Here is a 12340-nt window from a genome sequence, read left to right as displayed (position 1 = left end):
TCCACTCAAAAGATCCACTTTTACAACTTGTCCTCTTATTATTTATTTTTAACAAAATAAAGAGATTTTTAATAAAAAAAAAGTATAAAAACTTTGCATGAAACCGGTCTTAAAAACCTTAGAGATGTCAACCACAATTAGTTATTATAAAACTTGTAGAACAATATCTTAGTTTTGACCGCGGTTACTCCAAAATTCCTTACCTCTTACTCTAAATCTTATATGTTTATACAAACTTTAAAATGAATTATGAATGTATAAATCAATTTGTTAAATAACGTGAAAAAAAATGGTAGAACTGGAAAGTATCTCATTCTTGAATATGTTGCTTTTAGAGAATCTTATCTTCCTCCAATGTTTTGGCACCTCATTCCACTTGTGGGGCCACAGCCATAAAAGTGAACCAACAGACCCTAATTTTACTATTGTTTTTTTTTCCCTAAGATAAAAAGTATGGAGCTATATACTATAGAGATGTTAAAAAAATTGGTTGAACTAATGGAATTTAGTAAGTTTGGTTGATTTGAATTATATATCGTCTATAGATTTAGATTTATTTATCGATTTCACTTAGTAATTTTTGGATGGTTGGTTTGGTGTGTATATATATACATATACACACACTCTATATGGATGTCAAAAAAATCAATCGAACTAATAGAATTTAATAAACTTTTAACTATTGACCATCTATAAATTTGGACAGATGTTATCAATTTCAATGATCAATTTTGGTGGTGGTAGTATCTTTGATTTTGCATATTAAAATTTTGCTGATGATTTAGATCTAAAAAAAAAAAATTCGGTACAAGTTGTGTTGTTAGTTGGAAGATTTCCGTGTTAATTATTATCGAGGCAACTTGAACATAATTTATTGGTTGAAGTATCTATTTCTGTCGAGAGTTGTAGGTTCACAATTTCACTCTTGTATGAATCCGAGAATAACTCAGTGAAAAAGACATTAATAGAGATAGATGTGTTACATTTTACTGTATGATACCATAAATAGTAAAGAAGACAACTTGACCTAGAAGCTTAGTTACTAATTTGAGCTCCGAACCAAATTTAATAGTTATGATTTAACCGCAACAAGCAAAATGTGTTACATTTTACTCCATTATATATATATATATATAGATGTGAGATATCACTTAATTACTTAATTTGGATTGTATTTCAAAGGTGTGCAATACAAATAATCCAACTAATATGGCAACCATAAATCCAAACATTGATTGACATCTTTCTTGGGTAACACATTTGGAAAAGACAATTGAATTTACTTTCAAGTCAAACCATAATCACCAAGATGGAAAGTGGCTGTTAACTAGATCCATCACAATATTAAAAAAGCAACACAATTTGTTGGTTTAATAATAATCCACCCTCAATTAAGGAGCAAGCAAATTTCAAAGCTTAGTTCGTTTTAACTAATTAATTTAGTTCTAAGCATTTTTTTAGCTAATTATGGTAAATTATCAGACCTATGTGAATTTCATTTAAGTTATAGATTCTCCGTTGTTTTATAATAGTAATTAACCCTACTAAGCCTTCACTGGTCAAAGTTACATCTCAACAAAAGGCACGATGTATATAATCAATTTGAATTAATCTTAAGACGTGGAAACTTCTTATTGTAATATGTTGTTCAAAAGAATTACTCAACTTCCATCAAACATCATGCTTTATTTTTTCCTTTAGAATACTAAAAGTTCAAACTAGCTCCATATAGCTTTGCAAATACTAGTATTTTCTTAAATCTCTTACTCATATCTCTCATCAAAAGTACTATTTAATAGTATCTATCAATAGCAAAACAATTAGCTAATTTGCTAACTCACATCTCATTGAAAAAAATGCTATTCCATGGTATCTATCGACAGCAAATCCATTAGCTATTATTCTTGAGATACCTAGCTCATATCTTTAATTAAAATGATATTATAGATAGCTTCAAAAGTAGCCATCAATTTTCTAGCATTCTTGAGATCTCTAGTTTATCTCATGGATTAAGTCATATATCTTGGATAAAAAAGATTTAAATCCCCGCCTCCACATGTGGTTAAACTAAAAAAATAAAAATCAAAAACTCATATCACTCTCATAAAAAAACTACCTCCAAGTCCACGCAAACATGTCTCTCTCTAATCATGTGGAGGGCTGCTCCTTATGATTTTTTTTTTATACCTGTGAGTGTCTGAGTCAGCTTACGCGCACCTCGACTAATCTCATGAGACAACCGTCTGACCCTGAAATATTTTGCACCGGAAAATATATAGGAATTACTAATTCCTAAGGTAGGTGGCCATTATGGACTCCTCGGAATCTTCACAAGCCAAAATCTTCTATTTCAACGTTCACCAGCATTTTATTCTTTTATAAAATTAAAACCCTAATCTGGATGATAATTAACTCCCAAGCACTGATCCTAGAAAGGTAAAAGCATTATTATAACAAGAGAGCTGCATATCAAAAGCTAACAACATAAGATGGGCCTCAATTGCTCCGACGCAAAAAAAAAGTAGATGCCAGTGGAAGAAATTCACAGTACAAATATATACACATACAACAATAAGAATTCGCTGACATGTAATAATAGTATGCATATAAGTAAGTGGTTGAACTCACCAAGAATCATGTTGGGAACTACAGATACCAGATGGGTATCTTCAATGCCATCTTCTCGTGGGAGTTCAAATCCTCCTCTTTCCACTGATTTCCCGATAACTCTTTCATCTGTACGACACTATCACTATAAAATTAGAACGAAAAGATCTTACTTCTGTCTTAGCTACCCGGCCAATTTTACAAAGTACCTACAAGATGAACGTTCATGATCAAAATTTAGGGGATTATTGTATTGAGAACAACACGAGCCAGGGAAATTTAGACACTCACAAATTTCCTTGTTTCATTTCAAATACAACGGTGAAGCCGCTGCAACTCCATAGCCGCAAGCACTGCATCATTAGTTAAACTTGGCGTGCCTGAACTCTTGATCTCAGAAATAATAGCCTCAATCCGTGAAATTTCAGATAGGGATAGCGATAATATCATTGCATGGGCCAAGTACTGTCTACAAGCATAACCGAGAGCATGCAGCATTCTTTGCACAAGCAAGAGGCAGCCACCTCTTCTCCTCCAGGACTCCAGGATTACACTAATCTTGGGAAGGTGTGTAAGAAGACCAGTGGTAGCTTCCCTTGGAGCCGCCATAACCAAAAACACTACACATTCAGAAGCTATGTCCGCGATATTTGCTTCTGAGGACCCACTCAACTCCAACAAGACGCCAACATTGTTACCAAAGTCAGATATATCTCTTATGCATTCCTGTTGGTTAACTAGAACATTTGGCTCGGGAGTACCATCTCCCAGAAGAACCGGTTCTTTTGAGTAGATGAAGCCCTTTCTACAACTAACAGAACGGAGAAGGAGAGCTCTACATAGGCCAAGAGTTGGTTTGAGAAAATCCTCCATATCCTTTGCATATACAAACTCTAACAGAATTCCTATTCTTCTAACAACTTTGAGTTGAGAAAGTATTCTTGACTCCATTTCAGGAGCAGATGCCAGCGCCAAACACAGCTTAACACTACTTACATTTGCATTTGAAAGGTCGCCAAGCAAAAACTCGAAGCACTGGGAGATTGTCTTTAGATGTAAAATGTCTGAAATTTTGATGTAGTTACACTCAATGAGCATCACAAGAAGTTTCTGGGCATACATGGGTATGGGATCATCATCTTCTATCAAGGCAGGATAGAGAGGGAGGAAGTGCAAATTTGCTATATGCTTTAGATCCTGCGACCTTTGCCCCTCTATGGATGGTTCATTCAGGAAAGTGAACATCACATCAAAGAGAATTTTTAGGCATAAGAATCTTGCATCCCCATCCTTATTACCTCTGTAAAGAACAGCCAAACTGGGGAGAATTTTATGGACAAAAATCTCTGGGTTTTCAAGAATGACCGAGAATTCCTCTGTGATAGATTCAATAACTCGAAGCAACGTTATCTGGAAGTCGTCCCTGCCCTGTAAATGAGTTGAAAAAGAAAAAAAGACATCAGGAAGCAATGTAACCACATATCATCTTTACTCACCCACTTTCTTAACATTCATAGGATGTTTACTCTACAGAGAGAGAACATTTCTAAAGACAGGTGCAACCGTGATGTTCTTGTTCAAAACTAAAAAGCATGTATGCATGCCAACTTTCGGTTCATTTAATGTGCAATCTAAAAGTTTTTCTGATTTCAACTGAAGATAAACACAAATTCAAGAAGGAAATATGCTAATTATAATCTCAAATGGTGGATGTGTGTGTGTGTGAATTTTATCATCTATGCCTCGCATGCCAAACTTTCAGTTCATTTAATATGCAATCTAAAAGTTCTTTTCTATTTCAACTGAAGATGAACACAAATTGAAGAGGGAAATATACTAACTATAATCTCAAATGGTGGATGTGCGTGTGCGTGTGTATTTGAGCTGTCACAATACCATCACCTGAAATGGGGTCTCTATATGCCTGATTAGATCAGACAACTGCTGCAGTACCTGAGGACTAACAATCTTGCGCTTAAAAGTTAAACTTCCAAGAAGATGAAGGACAACAGGAAACAAGTGAATGTTGGTCTTTGAAGCGGCACGACTAGTAAGGGGGGAGATATGCCCATGACGTCTTCCTCCCATCATTTGTTGAATATCTCCTAAAATCATATCCAATAAACTTGGCACAATAGATGCCACGATATGCACAGATCCAGTTAAACACTGCTGGACATAGACGTCCTTCTCTTTCGCCAGCCTGTCCACTGATGAAAGTAACCTGGAATTGCAGAAGAAATGAGGCAACCACCGTCTTACATTCTTACAGAGGAAAGCAACGAAAACAATTGCCTTTCCCTTCATAATTTCACTTCCTTGCTCAATAAGGGATGCCAGACTAGAGACGAGATTCTTCTCCTCCATTAAAGGTAGAAGGTACCTTCCAATGCTAGTTAAGGTATGGCCTCCAAACATGATCATGTTTAGAAGATTTAAGGTAATTTGCTGCTCGCGTGGATTTCCCTTAACAAGGGCACACGCCATGTCCTTGGAAGATAATTTGTCTGTGACCGACTGAATGCTAGAGGGATTGAAACGTACCAGGCGAACCAAACATGATCCTGCTGTGAGCCTTACATTCTCCGATTTCCCAGAAGCTCTATATATGTAGCATAGGTTGCTGATCACATCTTGGCTGGTAAAGCGAGATGCCCAGCTTGCTCCTTGACTACTAATGTTTTCAATAGTCCTCAATGCATAGAGTTGAGTCATATCATCCTCTCCTTTTCGAAGGATTGATGAGACTAATGAAATTAGTGAATTTGAAACCTGTTCCATAGAAATAACTTCATGAGTAAAGTTGAAAAAATTCAAGAACAATAGTGCACCATCAGAAAACAACAGCTACTCGGTAAATGATTTTTTGAATTCAATCAACTGCATAGAATGTCAGTAAAATTTTTATCAACAAACATAACATGAGTTCATAGTATTTATTGAATGTAATAAGCATAATACAAAATTTAGTCATGACCACAGATGTCAACTTACCTGCCATCCAGATGGGGATGATCTAGCGTCCTTCAAAGGAGATTCAGGAGGATTGACGTTGCTGTTATGCTCTTCCTGAGTGGAGATATAAAACAGCAACTCACCCAAAGCAGCCATAGAAAACCTCCTGACTTTTTCTTGCTTGTCTCTGAGTCCATCGGTAAGTGAAACTAAAAGACCAGAATTTGCCAAGTCATTTTCTATAAAAGTAGAGTGGCGGATCAGCAAGCCAATTAGTGACGTGAGTTGAACACGCAATTGCAAAACCTTGGACTGCTTGAGCATTTTTACAAGCATGAGCATTACCGGCCCATTGGTCAAAATATTAGCTGCATCAGCATTATTACTAAGCATCTCAAGGTATCTTATCATGTTTTGCTTCTCACCAATACTTGTATTTCCACTAAGAGTAGCAATAATCCTACTGCACAATGCATCCTGCTGCTCTTTAGGCATCTTCACAAAATCAGATGCTTTCAATCCGTCGAAAGGAAGGGTAGTATTAACATCTGATATTTTATCAGCTTTTCTGCTCGGCATTACTGGTTTAACAGAAAGATCAGATGGATGCCAAAAAAACTCTGCAAGGTTATTGGATGACTTCAAAGAATCAGGCTCGAGAGCATTCCCTGATCCTTCTTTAGTTCTTTGATTCTTAAGTTGAGGACTAGCAATAGGTGACATAGCGACCGCACCTGTATGTACCAATGGTGATTCCTGATCATGCTTGTTTGATAAATCTGAAGCATTGATATTAACTGGCGATGAATACTTTGGAAGGTCTCCTCCCATATTTTGTGCATCTTCCATCTTCCCATGGGGATTTTGATTTGATGACCTATCTTCCTGATTACAATTTAAATTATCAGACTCGTCAGGTTCTTCATGCGACTCATCTTCAGCATTCTCATTAAAATCAAGCTCCATATCAGTGTTCTTAATTTCAACCTCGGAATCATTTTCGGAGCTGCTAGGAATGGGTCTCCTGTAATTTTCTTTATCATTCTCTCTTTGCAAGTTTAATTTTGCTATCCTTGAGAGTCTCAAAAGATTTACTCCTTTGGAAGCAGAGGAAATTTCTTTCAACTTCTTCTCCTCAACGACTCTGCTAGAAACCTTTGATTGAGTTTTTTGACTGCCTGGAGTACCTTTAACAAGTGTTTCATTTTTACTTGAACCAAAAGCAGAATTTTCATTTTGTCTCAAAGTGCCCTTCACATCTTTTTCTCGATACTTAGGAGGGGTCCTATTCTGAACAAGTTTTTCGCCATTTCTCTCCGACAAACAAGGTTTATAATACTGATCTATCATATTTGCAAAAGCTGGTTGTGGAGGTAAAAATACTGGAGTGATTTTTGTTCGCCAGAACGCATGTCCACAAAGCTCGGGCCATTGTATTCTTTCAGCTGGATCTTTTACTAGCAATGAATTAATCAGATTAACAAAAGGGCGACTAGGACTACCAGGGAGGATAGGGGTAGGATCTGAGAGGATAGATTTTACTAGTTGAGTGAATTCGCGTCCCATGAAAGGAGGCCTCCCCACAAAGCATTCATATAGGACACAACCAAGCGCCCACAAATCAGACGCATAGGAATGGACACCGTCGTCCTTGAACAATTCAGGAGCCATATAACAGGGTGTGCCTCGTTTTGTTTGTGGCACCTAAATAAGTGCATCGAAGAAAACACAAAGCTACTTCTTAGGAATGAAAAATGTGACAAGATTTTAGTCCAAATCTAAAAGTTCTATCAAGTGTGAGCAGACAGCGAAAACAAAAACTAAAAAGAAAAACAAAATTGACCTACCGAAGAATTTGTTTTTGATATCTCATTCAACTTTCTAGCTAGTTCGAAATCACATAACTGCATAACCGGACAAGAAGTTAGAAGATAAATAAAATAGTACAAAAATAATAAAAAGCTGCCCAATAAAAGAATGATATTATGATGCAAAAAATACCTTTGTATGTCCATTTTCATCCAGTAGAATATTTGATGGCTTCAAATCACAGTATATGATTCCTTTCGAGTGTAAGTACCTAAAATTGTTTTGATTATATATTAAAATGCCACCAAAGAGTTCAAAAAATATACTGATATGGATAAATAAACATATAAACCCAGGTTATCTTACTGCAATGCTCTGACGAGATCACCAGCAATATCATGAATTGAATCTTCAGGTAGTTTGCCATCCTGCCACTCATCCAAAAACAAATTAGTATCTGTGTTCATAAAATTCCAAAGATTGGACGTAGGCACTTTAAATCCTCTGCCCTTTTCACTATGACAAAAGAGTGAGGAGAGGAGAATCTTCAAATTTTAAACCTACACACAACATAACACACAAAGATCATGCAGGCCAAGTGGCCATAATTAGTAGAAACTGTTTGAAATGCGCACTTACCTTATCTATGGCCTACCATATACTATAAAACTTGACAAATGACTTATGAGATCATGACCCATGAGAGAAATTATAACTTAAACAATAAAAGGTGAACAAAATCACAAGGTCTATTCTAGCTGGGGTGTTTGAAAGCCATTTAAAATAATCGGATTTGTAATTCCACAGTGTCAACGCTTGATCTATATTTTCATTAAACGGGATTCATAGCAGGTTAATTTCATAGTAGAAACAGTTGTCCCGTATACTTATTTATATAGGATTTATTTTAACCTAACAGGTTCCTTATGGTTGGTTGACAAAACTATAACTCCGTGTATGGAATCAACTGTTTGATACCTGGCGCAGGATGCTCATGAGATCCCCTCCAACACAGTACTCTAATACCAGCCATAAGTGAGCAGAAGTTTCGTACCTTAAGAATGAAAGAAGATGGGGCGAAGTGAATGTCTAATTCGAAATAGGGAGATCATTGAAAAATAAATAAAATGGCCAAAGCTGACTGCTTTGAAGACCTTTTAAAAACATGAACTAGTGTATCCGAATGTTACCAGGAGTAAAACTTAAGTACGTTGAGGTGATCAAGTGAGTGAAGTATTCGTACCTGCATTGATCAGAAGGTAACGCATATTATGTTAGAATTCAGAAACAAACTGTGTACTAGAATTTTCGAACGTGTCGGATCCTGGCGATATCGAGGTTCCGGAATGTGCTGTTTAGTTTAGATAGAAGAAAGATACGGTTGCTCTTGTGACACTAATCAGTAGTATTTAAGATGAGCAACGCATCAATTATATACATGTAAATCAGCAGTCGCTAAACATACTCTAGCATTCAAATTCCATCCTAAAGGTACTCGAATCCGTTAGAACCCGCTACCCACAATGACAGTGGAAAGAAAAGTTGTCGGCTTACTTCTTGGAGAATCTTGTTCTTCTGCGACTTATCCACGCTTTTAATCGCGGAGTACTCGATGCTCTTCTTCTTCCTGCCTTTATACACAGTCTACGAACATCCCGAACAAAAAAGAGAAACAATCAGAACAAAAATCCAGCAATTTCAGAGAATGCCGCTGACAAATTAAAGCCGACAAAACGGCGGAAACTTCACACAAGCTTAGAAATGGTTACCGAGTACTTTCCACGGCCAATGGCTTCGTAGATGTGGTACTGGTTCATTGTCAGCTCCGGCAGTGTTGCTAGGGTTTCGGATTACGAAATCGAGTGGCCTCATATACTCATCGGCCAAGAGAGAGAAGAGGAGAAAGAATGGAGCCTGGTTTCTTGACGATCTCCGGCAGAGACTCAGGAGAGAAATGGAGTCTGCTTTTGCAGTCGCTCGAAAAATCGCCGGCACAACGCTGCGAGGAAATGGGCGGGAACAGTCGATATTGAAAATGTAAAAGAAGACGAACAAAAATAAAATTTAATTGGATTTAAAATAAAAATGGAACGTTAATACTGAGGTGAGCGGGTGACGTGGCACTTCAAATTTTTCAAACGGTCCTCTTGCGTGGCTCTCGACCGTTGCTGCTGCTATTTTGCTTCGTGTAAATAAACAATTTCTCAAAAAACACAAATTTATCTAAATGATCAAGTTAAATGACTTTTTTTTAACCTTTGTTTCTTTAATTTTTGTAATCAGCCCATTTTATTTTATTTATAACTGATCATTGGACCACGTGGGTTCTCTGTAATAATTATTACCATCCATACCTTTAGCCAATTTAACTCTTAATACACGATATTCAAATCAGGTGTTTGGTTCCGTATTTTCAAATCGAATAGTAGGGTTGGTAAAGACAAACCCATATTTATTTCGCAATCTTATAAACTCAGGTTTGCTACAGTTATACACCATATTATTGCTACAGTAAATATTATTTCACTCCACTCTGCTACAATATTTTATTATGAGTATTTTATCATTACTCTTTTGAATTACTATATTGCATATTTTATCTTTCATCTCTCTTCTAAAATACATTAATTTTTTAATTAAATATATTAGATTATTAAAAAAATTAATTAATTATAATTTGAATAATAATAAGTAAATGAATTTAATTAAAGTTACAAGTAACAAATTATTAATTCATATATTGACGGTAACTTAGTCCAATTTTCTTAAAATTGTATATCAACTTTGATAAAACTCAACCTAATCATTTCATTCGTACTTGTTATAAACTTCATGCGTTAGAGAAATTATAAGGATAAATTTAAATACAAAAATTTATATATTTTTTAACAATATATGCAATAATTTATTGAAAAATATTTTAAAAATTCAATAACAAAACTAATTAAATATTTATTTCACACAATAATTATTCAAAAAGAATTTAGATTAACAATTATATTAAAAATAAGTATATATAAATAATTTAGACTGATTTATTTTAAATTAAAAACTCAACCCACGTCATATAATCTATCAAATTCATTTCTCTGAATCTATAATTTTATCAAACTCTTTGTACTAGCTAATGAAATGTAAATATCAAATTAGCACTGTTTATGCAAGGATATGCACAACAGCAGCTCGAACTTGGCCTCCGGACCGATCTGAATACTTGGACGGACCTGCACAAAAAGGTGAGCACTCCGACGATCAGGGTTTGGAATACCCTTCTAGGATACGTGAGCACTACCTCGGATCCCTTCGTAGGGGGTTCGCTATCCCTGAGAACATCCTCCTTAGGATTCCGGAGGAGGGGGAGAGAGCTGACAATCCTCCAAAGGGATGGGTCATTCTCTACTTCAAAATGTTTGAGTACGGCCTCCGGCTTCCCCTTCACCCTTTTGTCCAAGAATTTCTCTTCCGGACTGGGTTGGCTCCGGCTCAAGTGGCCCTCAATGGGTGGGGTGTCATTTTCGCTTTGGCCATCTTTTTTTGGCTACAAGCTCGGGATAGTGAAGAGGCCGAGCTGTTGGACGTAGACCAGCTCCTCGCGTGCTTTGAAGCGAAAAGGATAGCTAAGAAGTCTGGTCGGTTCTATATGTGCGCAAGGAAAGGCGCAGACAGTATAGTTAAGGGGCCGACCTCCATCAAGGGATGGGTGAGGAAGTGGTTCTACGCTTCTGGGAAATGGCTCGCAAAGGACGAGTCAGGTCGTTCCTTCTTTGACGTTCCCACTAGGTTTGGGAACCTAGGTACGGAGTAGTTCTTACTTTTTGTGATCTTCTTTCCTGTCATTCAGGTCTAACTCGGATTTTGTCTTCGCGCAGTTTCAATCCGACCAGTCCCCGAGCTTACGCAAGCCTCCTTCGACACGTTGAAATATTACAAGGAACATTTTCCGAGGGGTAGGAAGGTCGGAACCTTGGTGACCGACAAGCTGCTGCTTGAGTCCGGGCTGCTAGATTACAACCCTGCAGTTCGTCCTATTGAATCCCTAAAGCCGAACTCCGAATTAGGTATGTCGAGCTTGCTGCCCCCTCCCTTTCCTCTAACTTTGTGCTGATTTTTTTTTCTTTGTTTTGCAGCCATGGTTTGCGGGTTCGCGAGTAACGTGAAACGCAAGTCCAAGGGTCGAGTCCATGCTCTTGAGGCCGCCCAGAGTTCGAAACCTGCCACTCCTGCTGTGGTAGGGCCAGCCTCGGAAGATCCAGCCCCAGTGATCGAGCTGGAGTCTTCTGGGGGTCCTTCGAGGGAGAAGCGCCCCAAGGATCAGACCGAGGCGGTGGACGTCTCGCCCTTGGGCGAGGAGGTGAGGGAGGAAGTCCCTCTGAAGCGAAGGAGGAAGAAAAAGAAGACCACCTCCCCCTTGGAGGTCAGAGCTCGTGGGGTCCTGCCTACGAGCTTTGCAGATTGGGTGGACGATCCTGAAGCCAGGATGGGCGGGACGTCCGACGTGACGGCACGGTTAAGAGTTGAGCCGTCAAGTTCTGGGGTGAGGGACCAGGTGTCCCGCATCTCGGCTGCAAGTTTGGACCGCTGCCTAAGGAGGGCGTCTAAATTTGTAAGTGACCCAGGGTCCGTTCTGCAGAGGACCATCGACTACGCCGCTGAGGTAAGATTGATGTCTCCATTTTTGCTCAATTTACCTAACAGGTAGCTCGGTCTAATTTTCTTCTTGGTGTTTTTCCTCAGGCGTTTGTTGCTTCCATTCAATCGGCTCTGGCTGTAAAGGCTGAGCTGGATGGGAGGGAAGTTCTGGCAGCGAGGGAGAAAGAGGAGTTCTCTGCTGCCTTGGAGGCTGCTTCCTCCACCATGAAGGATGAGCTGCTGAAGGCTCACTCTGAGGTGGAAATTTTGAAGGCCGAGGTGGAGACCAAGGCCGAGCTGCTGAAGAAGGAAGAGGACAGATGCAAGGTCCAGCTCCGAG

At 38.2% G+C, this 12340-nt stretch overlaps 1 protein-coding gene across 4 annotated transcripts; it reads right to left on the bottom strand.

The window, feature by feature from the left end:
• Positions 1 to 1590: 1590 nt before the first annotated feature.
• LOC111009238 (serine/threonine-protein kinase RUNKEL) lies at positions 1591 to 9414 on the bottom strand. 4 transcript variants are annotated; one of them, XR_002601208.2, is made up of 12 exons: positions 9141 to 9414; positions 8926 to 9015; positions 8562 to 8614; positions 8350 to 8425; positions 7738 to 7799; positions 7564 to 7642; positions 7410 to 7466; positions 5602 to 7266; positions 4510 to 5379; positions 2899 to 4035; positions 2629 to 2816; positions 1591 to 2249 (listed from the first exon to the last, which is right to left on the bottom strand). XR_002601208.2 is itself a non-coding variant. In XM_022282257.2 (11 exons), exons 1-10 carry the CDS (start codon positions 9186 to 9188, stop codon positions 2917 to 2919), a joined length of 4119 nt encoding a protein of 1372 aa, XP_022137949.1. In that variant the 5' UTR covers positions 9189 to 9414; the 3' UTR covers positions 2470 to 2816; positions 2899 to 2916. The 4 variants fall into 4 exon arrangements, 2 of the variants coding, with proteins under 2 accessions (XP_022137949.1, XP_022137951.1); XR_002601207.2 differs by lacking the exon at positions 1591 to 2249 and adding an exon at positions 2256 to 2428; XM_022282257.2 differs by lacking the exon at positions 1591 to 2249 and having other exon boundaries at positions 2470 to 2816.
• Positions 9415 to 12340: the final 2926 nt, after the last annotated feature.

This window comes from Momordica charantia (genome assembly GCF_013281855.1).
Source record: "Momordica charantia cultivar OHB3-1 chromosome 5 unlocalized genomic scaffold, Mcharantia_2.0 BLBB01000005.1, whole genome shotgun sequence".
NCBI classification, from domain to species: domain Eukaryota; kingdom Viridiplantae; phylum Streptophyta; class Magnoliopsida; order Cucurbitales; family Cucurbitaceae; genus Momordica; species Momordica charantia.
Note: the sequence above shows the minus strand (reverse complement) of the source record. Positions and strands in the feature narration are given on the sequence as shown.

Excerpts from the sequence above, each read along its gene's own strand:
- LOC111009238 (XM_022282257.2), bottom strand. The coding sequence starts at position 9,188 with ATGAACCAGTACCACATCTACGAAGCCATTGGCCGTGGAAAGTACTCG. Across the intron at positions 8,615-8,925 it reads AGAACAAGATTCTCCAAGAA|GTACGAATACTTCACTCACT; the intron begins GTAAGCCGACAA and ends TGATCAATGCAG. Across the intron at positions 7,467-7,563 it reads ATGAAAATGGACATACAAAG|TTATGTGATTTCGAACTAGC; the intron begins GTATTTTTTGCA and ends CCGGTTATGCAG.